Source organism: Hyalella azteca, unplaced genomic scaffold (genome assembly GCF_000764305.2).
Source record: "Hyalella azteca isolate HAZT.00-mixed unplaced genomic scaffold, Hazt_2.0.2 contig14244, whole genome shotgun sequence".
Classification (NCBI taxonomy): Eukaryota; Metazoa; Arthropoda; class Malacostraca; order Amphipoda; family Hyalellidae; genus Hyalella; species Hyalella azteca.
In genome coordinates this window covers 674,974-696,321 of record NW_025944135.1, presented here as the reverse complement: position 1 = coordinate 696,321, position 21,348 = coordinate 674,974, and the positions used below count along the sequence as shown (strand labels likewise).

The 21,348-nt window shown below is 36.1% G+C and overlaps 1 protein-coding gene across 1 annotated transcript in view; it reads left to right on the top strand.

Annotated features, from left to right (window-relative positions):
- The window catches only part of LOC108679976 (transient receptor potential cation channel subfamily A member 1 homolog), a gene marked incomplete at its 5' end in the record, with an annotated part of 38,090 nt that extends 18,164 nt beyond the window's left edge, over positions 1-19,926 (top strand). The window contains 12 exon segments of the mRNA XM_047884002.1: positions 953-1,115; positions 3,799-3,950; positions 4,301-4,375; positions 5,040-5,112; positions 5,506-5,619; positions 10,885-10,989; positions 11,535-11,720; positions 12,182-12,301; positions 13,218-13,364; positions 13,919-14,080; positions 15,955-16,002; positions 17,900-19,926. Of these exon segments, the coding sequence (XP_047739958.1) occupies positions 953-1,115; positions 3,799-3,950; positions 4,301-4,375; positions 5,040-5,112; positions 5,506-5,619; positions 10,885-10,989; positions 11,535-11,720; positions 12,182-12,301; positions 13,218-13,364; positions 13,919-14,080; positions 15,955-16,002; positions 17,900-18,070 (1,516 nt within the window).
- Positions 19,927-21,348: the final 1,422 nt, after the last annotated feature.

Here is a 21,348-nt window from a genome sequence, read left to right as displayed (position 1 = left end):
CAACTTAAATGAAGTATATGAAAAAATTCTGTGGTGCTGGCTCGCTTTCGATTACAATATGCCGGCAAATAGCTAAAAGCACTAATAAATATTCCGTCTAAAGCTTCACCACTAAAAGACTGCAACAAAGGAAATTGTGGTGTAGGAATGTCGTTCCATTCTTCATTTTGCTTCTATCTCGTCCACGATGTTGATCAAATGAAACAATTTTTTTGGGTACGACGCGACGACTGCGTGTAAAAAGCTTTATTAATGCAAAATTTATGAATGCATTATGTTAATTAGAAATGGTTGCACAAATTAGAATTAAGATTCTAGAAATATAAAGTCTTCCAGTATTAATAATGCTTGATTTAGGAGAATATTTGTCAATAAACACCGGAGAATATACACCTCGACAATGAACTCAACGATCCGTTATCTTTCTCTAATAATTCCTGTTGTACAAAGGCATACCCTCGGACAACATCAACTTCTCGTTAACAAAAGATCTCATATTTTTCGCTATTTATATATGCAGGTGCACTACAGCTAACGGCGTGGACTCGGACAACATCAACTTCTCTAAAGAACGATCTCATATTTTTCCCTATTTTTAAATGCAGGTGCACCGCCGCTAACGGCGTGGACTCTGACAACATCAACTTCTCGTAAAGAACGATCTAAGATTTTCCCCCATTTTTAAATGCAAGTGCACTACAGCTAATGGCGTGTACTCTGACAACATCAACTTCTTGTTAACGAACGATCTAATATTTTTCCCTATTTTTAAATGCAGGTGCACTACAGCTAACGGCGTAGACTCGGACAACATCAACTTCTCGTTAAAGAACGATCTAATATTTTTCCCTATTTATAAATGCAGGTGCACTACAGCTAACGGCGTGGACTCGGACAACATCAACTTCTCGTTAAAGAACGATCTAATATTTTTCCCTATTTATATATGCAGGTGCACTACAGCTAACGGCGTAGACTCTGACAACATCAACTTCGGCATCAAGTTCAACTTTGAGTTCCTGGACGATTCCTTCCAGTTGGTGTCGGGCAACGACTGCTCTCTCAACGGCGGCGCTTCCTTCGTGCCTCCTACAGCCTTCAACGACGACGGCCAGGTGCCATGTTGAATCTGTTCAACGTCTCTTTGAATAAGATATTTTTGATGATGCTGGAGATTGATTTATAATAGACACTGTTGAATATATTCTATGTCAAGTCTCTGGAAAGTAAGATTTTCTGATGACGCTGGAGTATGTTGTTGTTGTTTTGTCTGCTTCTTGAGGAAGTGGAGTCGTCCTCCATACACCTCACGGCTCAAAAGGCTCCCCCGTCTGGCAAGCCAATCTGTAATAAATAAGGCTATTAGGCAAAATAATTGTGTCTTATGAGCATTAAATAGTGCATCTGATTAGTCTACCGGTTNTTTTTCGGGCTTGAGAGGCAATTGGCAAAGGGGAATTATCCATCAGAGGCACCTCTTTCCTTGCAGGGTCTTCTGAAAAGGATAGGTCAGGAAGAGGCCATTCATCCTCAAATTCAGAGGCTCCATCAGAGGTTATCTTTGCTCTTGATGTTTTCCTTTTCCCTTTCATCTTGCAGGCTACCACTCCACTTCCTGGAGTGTCGCTCTCCATTGATGTATCCAACAAAGTTGGGCAATGTAATTAAGCCAAAAGAAACAAATTAATAATCCTACAAATTATCAAAGAAAGGAAGAAACAATAACAAAAAAAAAGATATCCTTCCCTCCTTCTATTATTCCTTTCCTACTTAAGTGTCAACGCTACGTCAGAATCAATTCTTGAAATTTTCAACAGCCTATTGACCACTTTCTTCGGACAAGTTACTCACCGATTTTCAAAAAAGACGCAGCTCCTCTTACCAACGTCCGTCGTCTACCGCAGCTCGAACCGGAATCACGCTGGAGTATGATTTATAATAGACTCTGTTGAATCTATTTTACGTCAAGTCTCTGGAAAGTAATATATTTTTGATGACGCTGGAGTTCGATGACGCTGGAGTTTGACTTATAATAGACTCTGTTGAATCTATTCCATGTCAAGTCTCTAAAATAAAATACTTTTGAGGTGACATGAGTTGGATTGATAAACGACTTTATTTTTAATTGGTTCAAAGACAGGTTTTTCTATAGCAGACATTTTTGATGACGCAGGAGATGTATGAATACTAAACTCTCTTGTATTTTTTTAGCTTAAAGTCAATTTAAATAAGATATTTCAGAGATAAGATTATGCAGAGGCCGGAATGAATTAAGGAACTTTGTTGTATCGGTTTAGCATGTAGACCAGTGGTTCTCAAACTTTTTCAGCCTGGCGGCCCCTTTGGCTCCATAGTTAATCTTTAGCGCCCCCCCCCCCGACAGACACATATAAAAACAAATGCCATTTTGTTTATAATTACTATGCTGCAATTTTATAGGAGAAAGGTTAAACACAAATGTGTATTCCACAAATAGAACCCCATTTAGTAAACCAATATATTTTTTACAGTTTTAACTGTTTCAGCACTAGAAATTCAAGACGGCTCGGACTAATTTACGGCCGGACTCGTGGCTGGTCTCGCAGCCAGTCTCACGACCAATCTCCAAATTCAGTGGCCAACGAATATCTCCCAAACTAATAAACGCAGCTCGATAAAACTTGGAACACGTATTCATTAGGACCTAACGGTGCTGTTTAGCTCGTGAATTTTTTTTTCTAAATTTCACCTTCATTAGGAAGTTATATGGTGATACGGGCCGAAATTCGTGGTGATCAAAGAATTTCTTCCAAACTACTGAACAGATTCGAACGAAATTTTGAATATATCGCAATAGTGAATCCTAACTACCAAACGGTGATTTTTAGCTCGTGAAAATTTATACGAGTCGGAGTCATGTTCTACACGTGTTGTGTACAAATCGTCAAACAAACGTACGAACTTCTGACTGCGACTTCGCCGACTGCCGCCCCCAACTGCCTCTCTCTTACTCACCGCCCCCCAGATCTTTCTACCGCCCACAGGGGGGCGATATCGCCCAATTTGGGAACCACTGATTTAGACCCTTTAAATAAAATATTTTTTATGAGGAATTCCGTTATACTTTTTAACTTAAAATCTCCATTAATGAGTTATTTTTGATGACGGTGAATTAAGATTGATAAGGAATTTTGTTGTATTTTATTATTATTACAACACTTCTCTTTAACTTCACTTCTTGTCTGTCTGTCTGTCTGTCTGTCTGCTACAAATCTTGTAATTGAAATTTAATACATTTCTACTTATCCTATCGATCTGAAATTTTGCACACTTGTGTAAAGTTGGAGACAATGCATGAATCAAATGTCAAAATAAATTATTTTAAAAATTAAAAAAAACAATTTTCATATTAAAAAAATGAAAAAATAATTATGTCATCTCCAAATCTTATAACTGATATTTGACACACTTTTACCTGTCTAATTGATTTGAAATTTTGCACACTTGTGTGAAATCAGAGGCAATGCATGAATCAATTAACAGAATAAATAATTTAAAAAATTATATTCTAAAAAAAATTATATATATTAAAAAAATTGAAAAGTTAATTTTTTTTAATTTTTGAAAATTAGATGAGAAATTCGTTGTACATCTGTAAGATTGGAAATACTGGATTCTTTGGAAGTGTTGTCTTTAAAAAGTAATTTTTAAACGTATATTATTATTTTAAACTTAAAGTTTCTTTAATTAAAATTTAACACATTGCCAATCATTTCATGTATATGAAGTTACTAAAAATTTCCTCCTTTTTTGGTGTAGCTGCTTCCAGAGGCGCGTCTCTTCACCGACGACGCACGTGAGATGAAGCGCAATCATCCGCTCACGCTGATGGTCAAACACCGACGTTCCAACTTGCTTGGTCATCCAGTCACCGTGGCCATGGTCAAACATAAGTGGATGACATCAGGCAGGTTAGTCATCAAGAAATTTATAATAACATTTTATCATTACAAGACCTTGGAATTAATGACTAAAGTCTATTACCTTTGATTCAATTAATTTGTTTTACATTAAGTCTGATTTGTTTATTGTAATTGTTTTTGAGCAACAGTGCTTTTCACACCGACACACCTTTGCATTTCTAATATGTTTGAATGCTGATGTCTTTATATTGCATCAAGCTTCTTTACACGACGCGCGTTTTAGATATTTTTCAGACATTGAGTTTCAAGTTATTATTTATGAACGTTCCTAAGAATTTTCAACAATATTACATCCTTTGCCTCTTGAACTCTTAATCAACATTTTCTACCACACTCAGATACTTGTACTACTTCAACCTCTTCTTCTACCTGGTGTTCCTCACATTCCTTACGGGCTACGTCCTCGAAGCGCGGTAAGAACCTTCAACTCTTGTAGTGCTGTAAAACTTTACAGCGTTATAACCGTACCGAATTACGGGCTATACATAATCGATGCGCGGAAAAAACCTTCAACTCTTGTAGTGCTGTAAAACTTTACAGCGTTATAATCGTACCGAATTACGGGCTACATTACCGATGCGCGGTAAGAACCTCCAACTCTTGTAACGCTGCAAAACTTTACAGCGTTATGATCGTACCGAATTCTGGTTTAATTTTACCTGTGCGATCCGAATTAAAAATATCACGTCAAAAGGTCGGCCCGTTATAATGTGATTCTCTTCAGAAATCATTCCTTCAAGTCTCTGTGATACCTATTAATTTATGTTACTAAAACTGCTGTTATTATTTTTGATTAAATATTTGATAAATGTTAACCACTGAGAATAAAGTTGAAAATGAGTGTACTTTAGTAAATAAAGTTTATTGACTTGAACGGCGTAAAATAGTAATAGTGGAGCGCCATGTATGAGCATTAAAATAGCAAATGTGTTATTGTGCGTCTTGAGAAAAAAATTGTTTTGAGGACGAAGGTTATTGTTAGTGTGTTGGAAGGCTTTTTAAATGAAGCTTTCTATATTTTGTTCGATGTTCTATATCTTTTTTATATTAACATCAATGGTTTCCTTACCTCGACAGCGACTGGGATGGAGCGATGGTAGATGTACGTGAGAAGAATAATTGTTCTAACGCCTCGTATTACTCTTGCGCGGTGAGATGCTGACATTGATCATACATGCAATAATTATTTTGAAAATAATTTAAAACTATTTACTTCTTCTGCTACACATAATTATTGGCAAAATATTTCAAACCAGTGATGAAATTGATGCAGACATCAAATAAGAAATGAATAAATAACAAATTATAAAGAATGGAGGATATAAAATTCTACCGGATGGGAATATTTCACCGTCTCCTCATTTAATTATTATAATACATTAATGACATGAAACGGGTTTTAATAGTGAAATGTATTAAAAATTTGATTTCAAACTTATTACAAGTTGAAGCCGTAGATTTTTAATAAGTAATATTATTATATTAATATTAATTTAATATGTTTTTAATAGGTAATAGGTAATATGTATCTGCTCATGCGCAGGCTGCGCAAGAGTGTCTCGGACTGAATACAAACATATTCCTAACGTCGGGCAAGTGGGTCATCATCGTCATGGCAGGGCTCAACATCGTCAGGGAAATATTCCAGATTTACCAGGTAACTAATTGGGTTTCGAATGATTTAGTTTCTTCTGTCGGATTTTTAGGTTATTGCAGAGAAATGGTGAGGTTGCTGGACCTCAGAAGGATTTCGAACGTCCGAGAAGTAATAATTTTGAGTAAGAGTGCATAAAATGCATTTAAATCTCTGGATTTTGAATTATTCACCATTGAAAACGATGATAAACTTTTAAATAGCTTCTTATTGCTCGTTAGAACTTTGTTTCGAATGCGTTTTTAGAGCTTGTGGCAACACAAATGAAAAATCTGAAGCACAATAGGCTAGTCATATAGTATATACAAATTCAGTACAATATAATTTTCGGTTAATATATGCAAATGGCAGCAAAAACTTTTGTTCGTCGACCAAATCACCGAACAAAATTTCATGATAAAAGACCAGCAAGATCCAGGCTTCATATACAATGTACACTGCAAAAGGCCGCGACTTTTGCGGGTATGACACAGTACGAGTGATTATAATAGATGTTCTGTAATGTGCACAGCTTCACACCCATGCGACCAAACAAATTTCGTAATGCTTTGGGGTTCGAAAGGAGTTCATAATTGAAAAACTCAACAATTTCATGATTTGGACACACTGTTGAACAGCCTGCCAAATAGAAAGAAAGGCTTCTCGGCCAAAGATTAAAAGCCTCAATTGTTTCATGTGCAATCTCCATAGTGATTTTGTAATAGCATAGTGATATCGGGGCTGAAGAATACTAGGCCTGATGTGGCCTGGATGAATTTTTAATGGATTTTAAACTTACCGTGTTTTTAAGTTATCGCGTTTCAAGCGTTTAATTTTCATGAAATTAATTAATATAAATTATTTCGTAGCAGTGTGATGAATTTTAGATAATAATTCATAAGCATTATTTACATCAGTTTGAACACCCAAATCGCCACGTAGAGCTTACGGAACTACGCTACGGTAAGTCACTCTTCTGTTCACGCCGTTGTGAACCTCACACTGCACAGCAACCCTCTCTAGTTCGTAATAATCTTCCTTCAGTGTAGCTATAAAACACTGTTATCTGCACTCAAATAACGTTGTATAATTCAGCACCAAATTTCCGCGCGACACTCCAGTTTTGACGTGAAGTTGAATGAATTCGTGGCACATCATTGAACAATATTTTAAGCGTTAACCTTTTTTGCCAGTCAAAAGCTATGGATTGATCGTTTGATTTCTTTCACATACTAGTTCTCTTACATGTAAATTTCTGAGGAATTTTTATACTGAAACTATAATATCATAAGCGTCTATACGTTGTACTCACCTGTTTTACCATCGATAGTGCCTATCAATTAGGTATTTATAAATGCACGCTTCTAACGTCCCATCTGAGGGTATCAAGTTAAGTTTATTTGAGTTCAACTCAAATGTCATAGTTCATTTGCTTTATTTATCAATTAATTTACGAATGGTGCTAGATATAATGAATATTTTTGACATAATACGAAATTACACCCACACATGCTCCCTTCACTATTACGATAATCTCTTTGTGTTTCCATCATAATTATAATTCTCTTTGTTCGCTTTCAGTTCAGTTTAATTAATACAATCAATTCAGTTGCATGTGTTTTGTTAATTCAAGATAACGATTCAATTTCATGTATACATAAGAACTCATTATCAAAAGACTTAATAAAGTTACAGCAGTGCTTTCGGGGCTCAACTATGAACATATTGAGACATAGAATTTAAATATACGGCTTTTCTCATAGCATTAGGCACGAAATATAATTTAGCATCAACGCATTCGTCTTAGGAACAATAATGTGATGTTGTTATTATTATTTACTTATTATATACCATGGATTAGGGAAAGTATTTTCTCTGGAAGCATTATGCATGCAAGATTAGGTGACCTATCGTTTTTTCCTTCGATTTACAGACAACGAAATAACGTCGACCTAACCTTAGGAACAAATAAATAAATAAAAATACTAACTTAAATAATAATAATTAAATTAATGGAAATTTATATCATGACATGGCATCAATCGTTGACATGGCATATATGAATAGGATATAGAATAGAAGTGTCGGCACTGAAGAAATAGGCCCAAGGCCTATTGCTGATTCTTATACTTTTCTTGACTTGATTCACAAGGGGTCCGGCCTTTGGAAACCGATCTTTCCATAAGACCATAACTGACGATTGATTGAGATAGCTGCTGGACTTAATTATTGCCTGGTCCGTATGGTGCTAGGCATTTTAAGACTGAACATATGCATCTGCATAGCTTCGTCTAGTCTGTTCTTGAAGGCGTTCATACTCGGAGCGTCAACGATGCTATCAGGGAGGCTGTTCCACATGTCGGTGACTCGAAGTAAGAAGAAATGTTGTCGCATGGATGTGTTCCAACACAGTTTTTCTAATTTATAGCCTTGGCTACTGGTGTTGGTTCATGTTTCAAATTAGTCCTTCATTCCTTCTGGAACCTTGTATAAACCATGAGTATACTTGTATACTTCAATGAGGTCACCACGCAGACGTCGATAACAGAGGCTTGGAAGCTTCATAATATTTAATCTATGCTATAGGACTTGCCTTTCAAGCCCGGAATTATCATTGTTGCACGTCTTCGAACACTCTCGACTAAAAATTTCTCCTTTTCAAGTTTTGGTGACCACACGACATTTCTAAGCTCTAGGTTCGGGCGCACGACAGCAATAAACAACTGCTTCATCGATTCTGCATCTAAGAACTCGAAAGAGCGTCTGATCAGTCCAAATCGTTTATTGGCTTTATTAATTTGACCTGCAATATTCTTAGAAAATTTCAACTTTGTCGATATTAACTCCTAAATCTTTTTCCAATGTCGACTTCAACATCATCACTCTGTCGTTGCAACCGTGTCTTCACATACTGTAATCTTGCTGTTCATTATTTTTGCCAAGGTGGATTACTTTGCATTTGTCAGCGTTAAAACGCAGCTGCCACTTATCAGCCCAGTCAACCAGCCTGTCAAGATCACCTTGTAACTGTACTTTTTGCGACGTATTCTTCACTGTATTATAAATTTTTGTGCCGTCAGCATACATCGAGCACACGCTAGACACAGCTTATGGCAGATCGTTTATAAACGCAACGAATAAAACAAGCCCGAGAATGCTTCCTTGTGGCTCGCCGCTGCGCACTGGAGCCCAGTCTGATAAGAACCCATTAATACTGACACGTTGTCGTCTCCCTACTAGGAAATCGCTGATCCGTTTGAGTACATTAATCTCAATTTCCAAAGACTTCTTTTTACGCAACAGCTGCTCATGTGTGACACTGTCACATGCTTTGGCAAAATCAAGGTACACTGCATCTACTGGCTCCCTTTCGTCCAGTAGGCGGGTCCATTCGTTCAGAGTAGACAATAGGTTAGTGGTGCAGGATCTCCCGGCAATAAAGCCATGTTGACAGTCTGATATGAGATTATTAGTAGTCAAATTATCGATCACTCGATCCCTCACAGCAGACTCCATTACATGGCAAACGACGCTTGTCAAACTGAAAGGGCGATATCTATTATTAGTTGCCAGGGCAGCTTTTGTCACCTTTTTTGAGCAATGGTGTCACTTGAGCTTCTTTCCAGTCAGCCGGCATGATTCCTTAGTTCAAAATTTTTTCGAAAAAAGACGTCAAAGGGCTGGCTAGGACAGTTGCTAACTTTTTGAGTAATCTGGGATGGAAGCCGTCCGATCCACATGACTTGTTTGGATTTACAGCGATCAGGCGCTTTAGAACCTCTTCTTCTTGTATTTCATAACTTGTTAATTTAGAGCCGACTGGGCGCTCCTCAAGAGCTGGAATACTGTTCTAGTCCTCTTCAGTGAATATGCTACTAAAAAAAATGATTAAGAACTTTAGCCTTGCCCTCATCAGAGGATATCTTTCGTTGATCTACTTTCAAATCAGAAATACCGTCATTTATCTTGCACATCGAGGTAGCGTACAAAAAGAAGGCTTTCGGGTTCTTTTTGCATTTTTAGCAATATTTTTTTTCCGCGGGTTTTTACTGCGATGCCACAGCTTTCTTTAGCTTGATTTCGAGCTCTTGCGTATAGGATATAATCAGCATCGCTACGAGTCCGTAAATAACGCTGGTAGGCTTCCTTCTTTGTTTTCAGCTTAGCTAGAACTGTACAGTTCATCAACTGAGATTTTTTGGCTCAACCAAGCTTAATTTTAGGTACACACGCATCAACTTCAGACATAACCGTGTCCTTGAGAAATGACCATGACTCGGTCACATTCATATCCTTAATACAGTTCGAAATATTCACTGCATTCACTGCTTCACGGAGTTTATCTTAGTCGCCTTTCGCAAAATTCAAATGCTCACGCTTCCGAGGTGTCTTTCCTGTACAGCACTTTAGACTGAAAAACAATTATCAGTGATGGCTTTTGCCCAATGGAGCCTCGTGAAGAAGCTCATCTAACATTGATTCTTCACTAGTAAACACCAGGTCTAGAATATTGGTAGTCTGTTCACTTCCACAATGGGTTGGCTTGGTAACGTTCTGGACTACATGGACTCTCACAGACTCCATGAACAAGAATGCTGGGTGATTCTCATCCCTTGGAGAGGATCTATTTGTCCTGTATTGCTCTAGATGATTAAAATCACCAACGATCAAAGTGTGTGACCTACAGAAAGTCATGCTCGGTAGACGACTGTTTAGTAATTTATCGTTATCAGAAGAACTGTTCGGTGATCTATTATATGACGCCTATGAGGAGGCTATCTTTGCCTTTGAGAGAAAGTTCGCACCACACTGATTCTCTAGCTGATTGATGCTCTGCAGATAACTTGATTTGCTGGACCCTATAAGAGGTTCTAACCCACAAAGCTACACCTCGACTGCACTGTTCCTTATTTAAGTTATGAAAACAGATATAATGTACTTTAATCTGAGTACCTTAATCTGACGTACTTAAATCTTACTTAATTTAATTTGATGTACTTTAATCTGACGAACTCTAATCTTACTTACTTTAATTTGATGTACATTAATCTGACGTATTTTAATCTCACGTACTTAAATCTTACTTACTTTAATTTTATGTTTTTTAATCTGACGTACTTTAATCTTACTTACTTTAACTTGATGTACTTTAATCTGAGGTACTTTAATATGACGTACTTTAATCCGACGTACTTTAATCTGACGTTCTTGAATCTTCTTTACTTTAATCTGATGTACTTTAATCTGACGTACTTTAATCTGAAAAACTTTAATCTGACGTCCCTGCAGAGACGTCTTAATTACATCGGCGTGGAGAATTTCTTAGAATGGGTTTGCTACGTGTGCGCCGTGGTGCTGGTCTACGACACGACTGACGACTGTGTCATCAGAACGGTCAGTGGAATCAGAGAACGGTCAGTGTCACACAAGCTCTGATACAGTATATGTTCAGATTGTGGAAACCTGCTTGATATCTTTCGCTTTGCATCGCATCAAACATTTAAAATGTTGTTTTCAGATACTATACTAATCATCGATTTGAATGTTGTTTGCGATGCGGGTGCTAACCCAACATTCAACGTTACTTTGAGTGAACATTAAATGACATCGATAATTTTCGAAAAATTTCAGATTAAGCAAAATAAGCGTTAATCCAATGAAGGTAGTTACAAAATTACTAATTGAGGCTATTATTTTGAATTTAAAATACGTTATAATAGTAAATAATTTTAAAAATTAAAAAATTTTAATTTAAATAAAATTTTTAATTTTAATTAAATTAAAATTAAAAAATAAATTAAAAGTAATTAAATAATTTTAAAAATTGAAAATAATAATTAAAAATTAAAAATTTAATTTAAATTATATTCAAATTGTTTGTATAACTGTAATAATAGTGTTACAATGCAATATTATTATTTACCTGTCTTCGGTCGCAGGAATGGCAGTGGCAAGTAGGAACCGTTGCCATCTTCTTGGCTTGGATGAACCTTTTACTCTTCATTCGCAAATTTCCTTTCTTCGGCATCTACGTCGTGATGTTCACGGATGTTTTCGCCACATTCAGCAAATTCTCCATCGTATTTTTCCTCTTTGTCGTGGCCTTCGCTCTCAGTTTCTACACTGTAAGTCTCTCTTAAAAACATTACGAAACTACAAGGGTTAGAAAAAATAAGAGAAACACCAGAGAAATCCACAAAATATATTTTAGTGTGGTGTAGGTCCACCTTTTGCGGCCGTGAACAGGCCCTCAAAAGTCATGCCTGCGTCTTATGAGCAGGTCCCCAAAAGTCATGCCTGCGTCTTATGAGCAGGTCCCCAAAATACATGCCTGCGTCTTATGAGCAGGTCCCCAAAAGTCATGCCTGCGTCTTATGAGCAGGTCCCCAAAAGTCATGCCTGCGTCTTATGAGCAGGTCCCCAAAAGTCATGCCTGCGTATTATGAGCAGGTCCCCAAAAGTCATGCCTGCGTCTTATGAGCAGGCCCTCAAAAGTCATGCCTGCGTCATATGAGCAGGTCCTCAAAAGTCATGCATGCGTATTGTGAGCAGGTCCCCAAAAGTCATGCCTGCATATTATGAGCAGGTCCTCAAAAGTCAGAAGGCGTTCAGGACGCCGGGCTCGTCTCTGGTTAAGACGACCGTCATGATGATCGGGGAGTTCGAGTACGGCGACATCTTCTACGGCCCCGAGGGCACTACGCCGGTGACGTACCCATTGACCTTTGCTTAAAAACCCATCGCCATGCTTCAAATATGAAATATTGTCAATATATTATCATTGTTGTGTTGCTATAGTAAATTTGGGTTGTAAAGTTTATTATATTCTTATATTATATTATATATATTGTTGACGCAATATGCAACTGCACTGACGACTGCTGCACTGGGGTGGCCCAGTGGTTAAAGTTCAGAGTACCATGATTGGCGCAGAGAAGCGCGGGTTCGATCCCAGCTCTGTGCGCCAGTTTCTGGTCAGAATCGGCAAGGAGGCTGGGCGGTTAAGCAGCAGAATTGTAGCAGTGAGTTGCGAGTTCGAGACCGCAAAATGCTGTGAATGTTCAGCGATGTTAAGAATCGGCGACAGGCCTAGCACGGCCTTATAAACGCTGAAACCTCTATATTATTATTATTATCAATATTATATTATATTATTGTGTTGCTAGTAAACTTGAGTTGAGTCACTAGTTGAATGTTTAATTTTCGTGTTGCATTTAAGGTATTTTCATTAAAAGATATGATTGTATAGTGAAAAGGGCAATATTTTAAAGTTTCGCAATGCAATTACTTATGCTACTGCGAAAGTTGTCGAACCTCGTGTATGGAAATCCAGCGTGTGATATGATGGGTACTTTTTTACAGCAGTTCCGTAAATATAGTTCTTGACATTTCACTTAAGAGTATTGAAAGTTTGAAAATTGGTTCAAAAATTAATCGGTTTTAATTTGGCATATGAAGAATAGTATTTTGGCCTAAATTGGCATGCCTGAATTCCCTGTTAATTGGAACGGCTTTTGTTATATCGTGGCTTTATTTAAATTGTAATTGTATTATACCAATAGATTTATATTTATATATATTTATATTTTTCATTATATTTGACCTGAATGATGGTTGAGCAGTACAATGATATGACGACGCTGCTGTTCGTGGTGTTCCTGATCCTGATGAGCATCATCACCATGAACCTACTCGTGGGTCTCGCTGTGGACGACATAAAGGCTGTGCAGGAGCAGGCTGTCCTCAAGAGGCTCGGCATGCAGGCTCAGGTGGGTCAATGGGCTCAGGTGGGTCACTAGGCTCAGGTGGGTCACTGGGCTCAGGTTCGGCTTTTGCTGTGGCACCTCCAGTCCTATATATCACTCTATGCTGAAAAAATATTGATTATGACTCACTCAATATTTTTATTTCCATACGCTCAAGTGACCTCGTCCCTCGTTCACCTCGTATCATCACTCGCATTCCACAATGTTGCTAAAATTACTATACCTTCACGTCACTCAAATAGCCTTTTTGTGCCATCCTTCTAATACTTGAATATAATATTATTGGACATATATATTATTAGACAGATATATGTATATTGAATATTATTATAAGACAGAAACGTCCAGAACTTCATGGCATCTCTGGTGTCCATAGTCATCACATGCCATATTCCCTCATAGTTTTCACCTCCCACACTCACCCAAAGTCTTCAGTTCCCTCATTCACCCAGTCTTCACATCCCTCATACCTCTCTATTAATTCTATTAATAGAGAGGAATGTTATTATTTATTAACAACATACCTCTCTATTATGTTATTATCCTATTAATTCTAGCTCGTGATAGACGTGGAGATGATCATGCCGTCATTCGTGCGTCGCTGGAGCACGTGTCCCTACAAGATCGTGCATCCTAACGCACGACACTCGCCTTTCTCGCGCCTCTTCGGTGACTTCAAGATCCTTCAGTCCTTCCAGTTCCTGTCGCCGACTGATGAGGTGAGGATTACATGATAGATTTATTTGTTTGTTGAATTCATTATATTTGCATTAAAATAATTACAAGTTCTGTACCATTGTCCATTTGTGGTCTTACGATATTTGCTTCGTGTAGGGTGGTTACTCTGACATATATAAATGGTTTTATCGTCTGGGGATTTGTGGATAATGTATAAAAATTGTATTTTATCTGTATGAAATTTTAAAATTATTGAAATTTTACTTGTGATGAACTTTTGAAACTCGACGAAAACTCTCCTATGCTCAATATCCAGTCAACCTTGAGGCTGCATTTTCGAAGCCGGCAATCCAGTTCCGGCGAATCATTGAAAACGAATTTTACTTGCACTTCCGTATGTGGTCATGACATCAATTTTGCTACATTTCATCGCATCTAATACAAATGATTTTGTCACAACTTGTATTGATTCAATTGATTATTTGGCTTAATTCGTATTTGTTGATATTTGCTAACTGTCAGTCACAAGATGTTGTGTTTCGTCATTACGTCAATACTTCAATACGGATAAAAACTATTGAATTGCGAGTTTATTTTTGCGCTGACGCTTGATAGCAATCATGCAAGAGTGTTATCCGAGAGAAGATTCTACTGTTAAAGTGATTTTACTCACACAAGTGATCATTAGATAATTCGTGCATAAATTGACATGCGTGAATGACATTCACATGATTAATGTCGTTACTTATTAACTAATGGTTGGAAATCATTCATTCATGGTATGGAATCATTCTCAATCATTTCTTAAATAAGCAGGTAACTTTTCCGCAAACTGAAAGGTCACCTGAGTTTAATAAACTAAAACTCTTGGATTTGTATTAATTGGTTCGTGCCGATCTCATTCACGACTATATTGATAATCTAAAAAATCTTGTTAGTAACTTCCTATGTCAGTTTTGCTCGCTCACATTAACGGCTTGTACAGCACAACAATATAGTTTTACATCAATTACTTCGGTATTAGAAAACTGCGATGCATTAATATCACTAGTTTAAGTTCCAGTGATGTGATCGTCATGCACACAATAAGGGGTTGGCAACTAGCCCAACCCTGAAGATTACACCGGACCATATATAACGGTTCATTATCATCACGAACATTGGCTTCATATCTCAATTTCTGCTTAAAACAGATCTCTTGAAATGTCAGCGCCAACCCTTGCACTATAGACGATAACCGATGGTGCATGCGTTGCCTGTTTGTAACGCACTTTGCACCAGCCGTGCACCAAGGTTTCATCATCTCTCAATCTTATTATTTTCGAGTTGATTGGTGAAATCAAATAAATCAGATTAATATCCTGAGCCTTATTCGTATGAAAATTTTGGTGATTGGAATATCAAGCTTATTTTGAAATTTTGCAAATAATTGTAATATTATAGCCAATAAAAGAATAAATCGACTCAAAGATGTTTAGGTATTCTATTGGCCCAATTATAATTATCCCTTGGTATTGCAAGAATTTTGTATTCTGAAATGTTTCATCTTAACATTTATATCTCCAATAAGGCAAAGTAAAAAGGATAAGTTCGGATTTGTGACCATCTCCCAACGCTTGTAATTTCAAGAACCTTGTCTTCATACTAGTAGGTCTACTTGCAGAAGGTACAAAAAATTTAGAACACATCCCCATCATAAAAACATTCTCATCACCTGAAATCCTTCTCATCCTTGTGTGTGAATTATTTCACACACTTCCTTTCACACAGTGGAAGTGTGTTAAATCCTTTACCCACTATACCACGACCATTATCCTGCTTTCATAATGAGCGCCATGCATGGGTGGCAGCGCTGGCAAATTTTGGACAAAATAAAAAAGATTCAATATAAATTTTGTGATGATTATTTGCTTAGGGCTACAGAGTGGACCCTCGCATCACGGAAAAGCTTCTGGTCCATGAGGTGAGAGACAAGTTCAATATCAAGGAATTCAGCGCGTATGTATTCACAATTCCAATTACAAACACACTTCAATTCATAGAAGATTGCGTTAATGCAGATCGAGTGCTTAATTTCTTACAATGAAATGACCAAGTACTGTTTGCAATAAACGGTAAACACTGTGTGAGAAAAAGAAGGAATTAATTCAGGATTCTTTTAGCTCGCTTGATGATACGATTGCATGTAATACTCATATCGCATGAAATAACAAGTCCATTTTCAGAATTTTTTATATAACAAATTAAGTTCACATATTTGAATCAACGGTATAAATATACTTGGTTTTCGTCGCATTTATTAACGAAATATTAATGTGAGTGCTTCAATTATCTTCATTGTTTAATTATTTATCCTCTAAATGCAGACATTCACAGTGAGGAATGATCAGGTTAATTGTTCGGTATAATTCTGTCCTCTTGAATGTGACGTTATCCATCTTACAAAAGTTTGTATTATTTTATATTATAAAGCTACTATTGTACATTCTTCAGTAGCCCTCAATGCCAATATGAGGAAGCCTATTTATTCGCTTGCTGCCACTCGCTGGTAAAAATGAATGGACCTGAAATTTTATACCTGTAGTTGAATTTTTTTACTAATTCAAAAAGTGCCTTAATCGTTTGTTATTTATTTAGAAGACTAACAGAAGTTCAATGTAAGTGAATCTGCCTCAGTGACACGGATGAATTGCCACTGAACAAGCTTTCTTTCTTGCGCCTCTAACAATTCATTGAAATATTCAAATAGAATTATCGTGTATCACATGAAACTAACAATCTAGGAAGTCTCTACTGGGGTATAATTCCATTCTTCTGATGGAAAACTTAATTTGACTTTACCAGGCATATATTAACTTGGAGAACTTGTTCAGGCATAATTTAAATTCGATTTGATATATGCCTGATTGTCTGGTACCAGCTTTTTTTTCTTGACTTGCTGCATGCTATGTTGGATGATGCATGCTATTCAAAAGTGTTGTTGATTAAATATCCTAAATTCCAATGCTAAAAATGTGGTTTTGTTGGGAATAGAAAACACTTCTCGGTAAATTTGACTATAAATTAAGAAGTTGTTCTGAATTAAAATCATCTCTATTCTATTTTGCCATTTTTATTAATACTGTTTATCAGATTAGTCTTATTTTTTAAAGATGTTTTCTTACAAGCTAACAAACAAAACAACAAGCTAACGAAAATTTGTTACTCGAGTTCTTCATGGACGTGTCCAGAGGATGGTCTGTTTGCAATATTTGAAATTAATTTATCTATTTATCTTGTAAATATTGGTACAAAATAATAACTTTTCACATATATACCTGTTCCGGTAATCTTATTCTCAAATTATTCTATTTAATTTCACTTTTAATTCCGTTTACTGAAGAATGCAGTGTTGTTTCTAGTTCAAGGAAGTCATACAATTTTTTAACCTCAATATGCTTTTTAGTTTTCTGCCTATTCTACATGTCCCGCTTTTTCTCTTGCAAGTCATGATTAACTAATGAATCAATGTTGATTAACGCTTTTTGTTTGCATTTCATGTGTATATCTTTTCCATGACATATCTTTTAATGTATAGCGTAATTTCTGCATTGCCTGGTTCCGCTTTTATGTTGTGTAAACATTAAGTGTCGATATTTTATAGACAATTTGTAAAAATAATTTGCAGTATTTTTCTCTAATCACTAAAACGCTGCAAACCGCATTTATCGCGTCTTTGGTGAAGTTTTTTACTCAAATGATTTATAATCTAGTGGTAAGAGAAAAAAAATATTTGTCTCAATTCTAATGCAATACTTTTAGAAAAAATCTCGTTTAAATCATACACTTTAAAAATTCTTGTGATTTTTTACACGCAACAGATGGGCGAAGTGGAACGTTTGAACCAGAGCGTTGCAGAGTTGAGCGCTCAGGTCGAGGAGCTTCGGTCGCAGAGTAGCAAAACACACGCTCTGCTCGCCACTCTGGTCGCGGTGATTAAGCAGGACAAAGATGAGCAGGAAGAAGAGCCAGCACGAACTGTCAAGCAGTGAAGGGGATCAAGCAGGACAGAGATGAGCAGGAAGAAGAGCCCGCACGAACTGCCAAGCAGTGAAGGGGATCAAGCAGGACAGAGATGAGCAGTGATAAGAGCCTTCTCACTCGCTTTCCATGGCGTTACTTTAAAAAGTTGTTCGCTCTCTTTTAGTTTATTTTTTCACTGAGCTTCAGTTTTATCCGTCCGTTGCAGTATTAAATGACAAGGTCATTACAAATGAGCTGGAACCCACAGGCTAGAGCCGTTTTCAACGTAAGTAGGAAATTCTTTGCCGAAATTTATATCATACCAGTATATAAATGAAAGGGTTAACTAAAAGTTAATTCTGTTATTTGTTTTTAAGAAAAAGTTTATAAGTTTGTTCTGTCGTATGCATTCTAAAGAAATCATCCATTGTTCTTGGGATTAATTGAGAAGATATTCTCTGCTATGAATCTGTTAAAGCTTTAAAGAACTTAATAAAAACATGATAGTCTGTTGTTATCTGAATACGTATGGTTTAATTTGTTACAGGCATGAAGGTCGCTTACTACCTGTAGCTGACGATTCTTTTATTATTGTCGTACTTATATTTTAAGGCTCATGTTAGACTTATTATTAGAGTCTCAAATAATTTTATGTAATTCCGTAGTCTGTAATAATTTAATGCCATTATTATATAGTCTGTAATATTTCAAGAAAAGGCTCATGATGATCTACAAGGTGTGCTTATAAAAAGTGGGTCGAAAGCACGCATTTAATTACGAATTGAAATTGCTGAGAAGACATGGTGGCTATTAAGAAATACTTGCTGACAGGTGACTAAACTAAACGCAAAGTTTTATAGAAGGACATCATATGATAGGTAACTTGATACGGAAATTGCTCATTGTCATTTTGAAGGAACATTCATGTACGATATTGCTCAAGTGCAACCAATAACATCTGAAAACTAAATGTTATATCCCGATATGGTCTAATCATTGTGACAGGTATACCTACATGTTACTTATTTTGAACATAATTACATTATAACGATTCTCAAAGTAAAAGAAGGGTACTACTTTTATACATTTTTAAAGTAATAAGTGAATATGTATAATTTCTTTGTATAGCTCGCAAATTAGCTAAGCATTTAAAAGCCAAGAGAACGCCAAGCAACAACACAATTATCATTGAAAATGTTATGGAGACGCGCTCCATCATAAATTCATAACTTTAGGAATACGAGTACACTCAAGAGAACACCCCAATTTTAACGGAAGAGATTAGATGTAAATAACCAGTTAAACGAACGAAGTAACTAAAAACCTATCGAGTAACAATTTCAAGTATGTAAGTACAACAGGATTTGTTAGAACCGAGGATTTCGTTTAAAAAATGCAACGCTTATGAGATCCTTGAAATTGAAACGACATAAGTGGAGCCATCAGCATGCTTGTAAACTTTTACCACTGAGAAGTATTTTTCAAAGTTTTTAATGAAATTTAATATATGTGAAATTTAATATTTTCAATTTCACATAAATAAAATATATATGCAACATATATACTGAATAAATGTTGCTGCCGTACAAATGTATGGTGATTTTAATATTAGAGTTTGAAACTTCAATAAGATATTAAATGCGAATTTAACAATTTTATTATATTTTATACTATGATATTTTGTAGCTGTATTGTAAATAGATGTCACTTAAATTTAAGAAATCTTGATGGCTACTAGACGTGAATTTTTGGTGTCGATAGAATAAGGTTTTGCTGGTATTTTTACAGCGTATTTTAAATTCAACATAATTCTAAAACAAGACGTTCGATCTCATTGTAATATTGTTTAATTCAAAAATTAAAATTATATCAATTTGTTACTTGTTATATATAATATATAAATCAAATGTTATATTGATATATAGAAAATAGAATTACATGCACATCTCGAATATGGGTGCAGATTCATTTCAATTGTTTAATAATATTATCATGGAAATAGAAGTCAAATCAGTTACGATTACCAATATCAATCAATTCACTCGGTCTTGCGCGGGAACCCTTGTGTTGTAATGTCATTATTAGTGACGTAGGTTGGTTATTATTAATCTCTAGGATAGTATTAATACCGTGCAATGAAAGACACTTTGACCTCGTTAAATTTATCATTTAAATTCAGATCGTACTCTTAATGAAACTTGATTGATTGGAGTAATTAATCATACATTTTTTCAATCAATATCAGTTTTGAGTTGATATTGACATATTAAATATTTTTCCTACCATATTGATGGTCACATTGCATGGTCATGTTTAAGCGCACTACTCTTACTTAACTCATACTACTACTTTAGAAAAGTTTTCGTTGCTCTTAGACTTTGTCTGAGACTTTCCATTTAGACTTTGACTTAGACTTAAGACTTAGACTTTGCCCCTAGACATTCCATTTTTCGACGTCAGCTCGGGTAAATTGACCCAAATTTAAGCTTTTCGCGAGCAGAGAGAGAAAAATTAAGTAATTTGAATTTCTCACGCCACTTCGAGGAGAATGAACAATAAGTTAAATGTTCTCTTACGGGGTTTCCAAAAATTGCATACTGAAAAGCTAGTCACAGTTTAGTAATCTATTCAATGCGGTCAATAATTCGAAAAAATCAATATAATTAAAATTCGTATGTAAAGTCGGTGACTATCTAACTAAAACTTAATAAAGTTATATTAAATAATTGAATAAATAAGGCTACTTTTTTGCAGAAATGCGGAAAGAGCATTAATTTAGCTCTCCAAGTCAAAACTTTCATCTAAAATCTAAAGGCGCATATTCAAATTTTTGGGCATGGCGTGGGGTGATGCTGTGTAAGGAATTATGTCCAGATGCATGATTGATGATTGAAAATGATAACGTAGCCCCCACATTCCAACTGGGGTCTTTGGTGGTTTTTTTTGGAAGCCATTTCCACTGAGCGTGATTTCCAAATTTTCAGGTAACTCACATACAAACTAGGGTTATGGTGATGACGTGGGAAATTTTGGAAATTTGCCTGACTGACAGTAGGTTGCTGCTTTTTTCATGGTTTTGTCAGCTCAATGTTTTATGCCATAGATTATGTAAGTTTTCAATGTGATCTAATGTGTAAATCAATCTTTATTCATTCAATCAAACACATATTGAGACCTCTCAATCACTTTTAAATATTATCACGATTTGTTTTTGCTGTTTGGGCCAAAACTAATAGGGGAAACTTAGTGCCATACATTTAAACATAAGAAGCATATGTTTAATAGTGATAAGGTTGAAATTAGACGA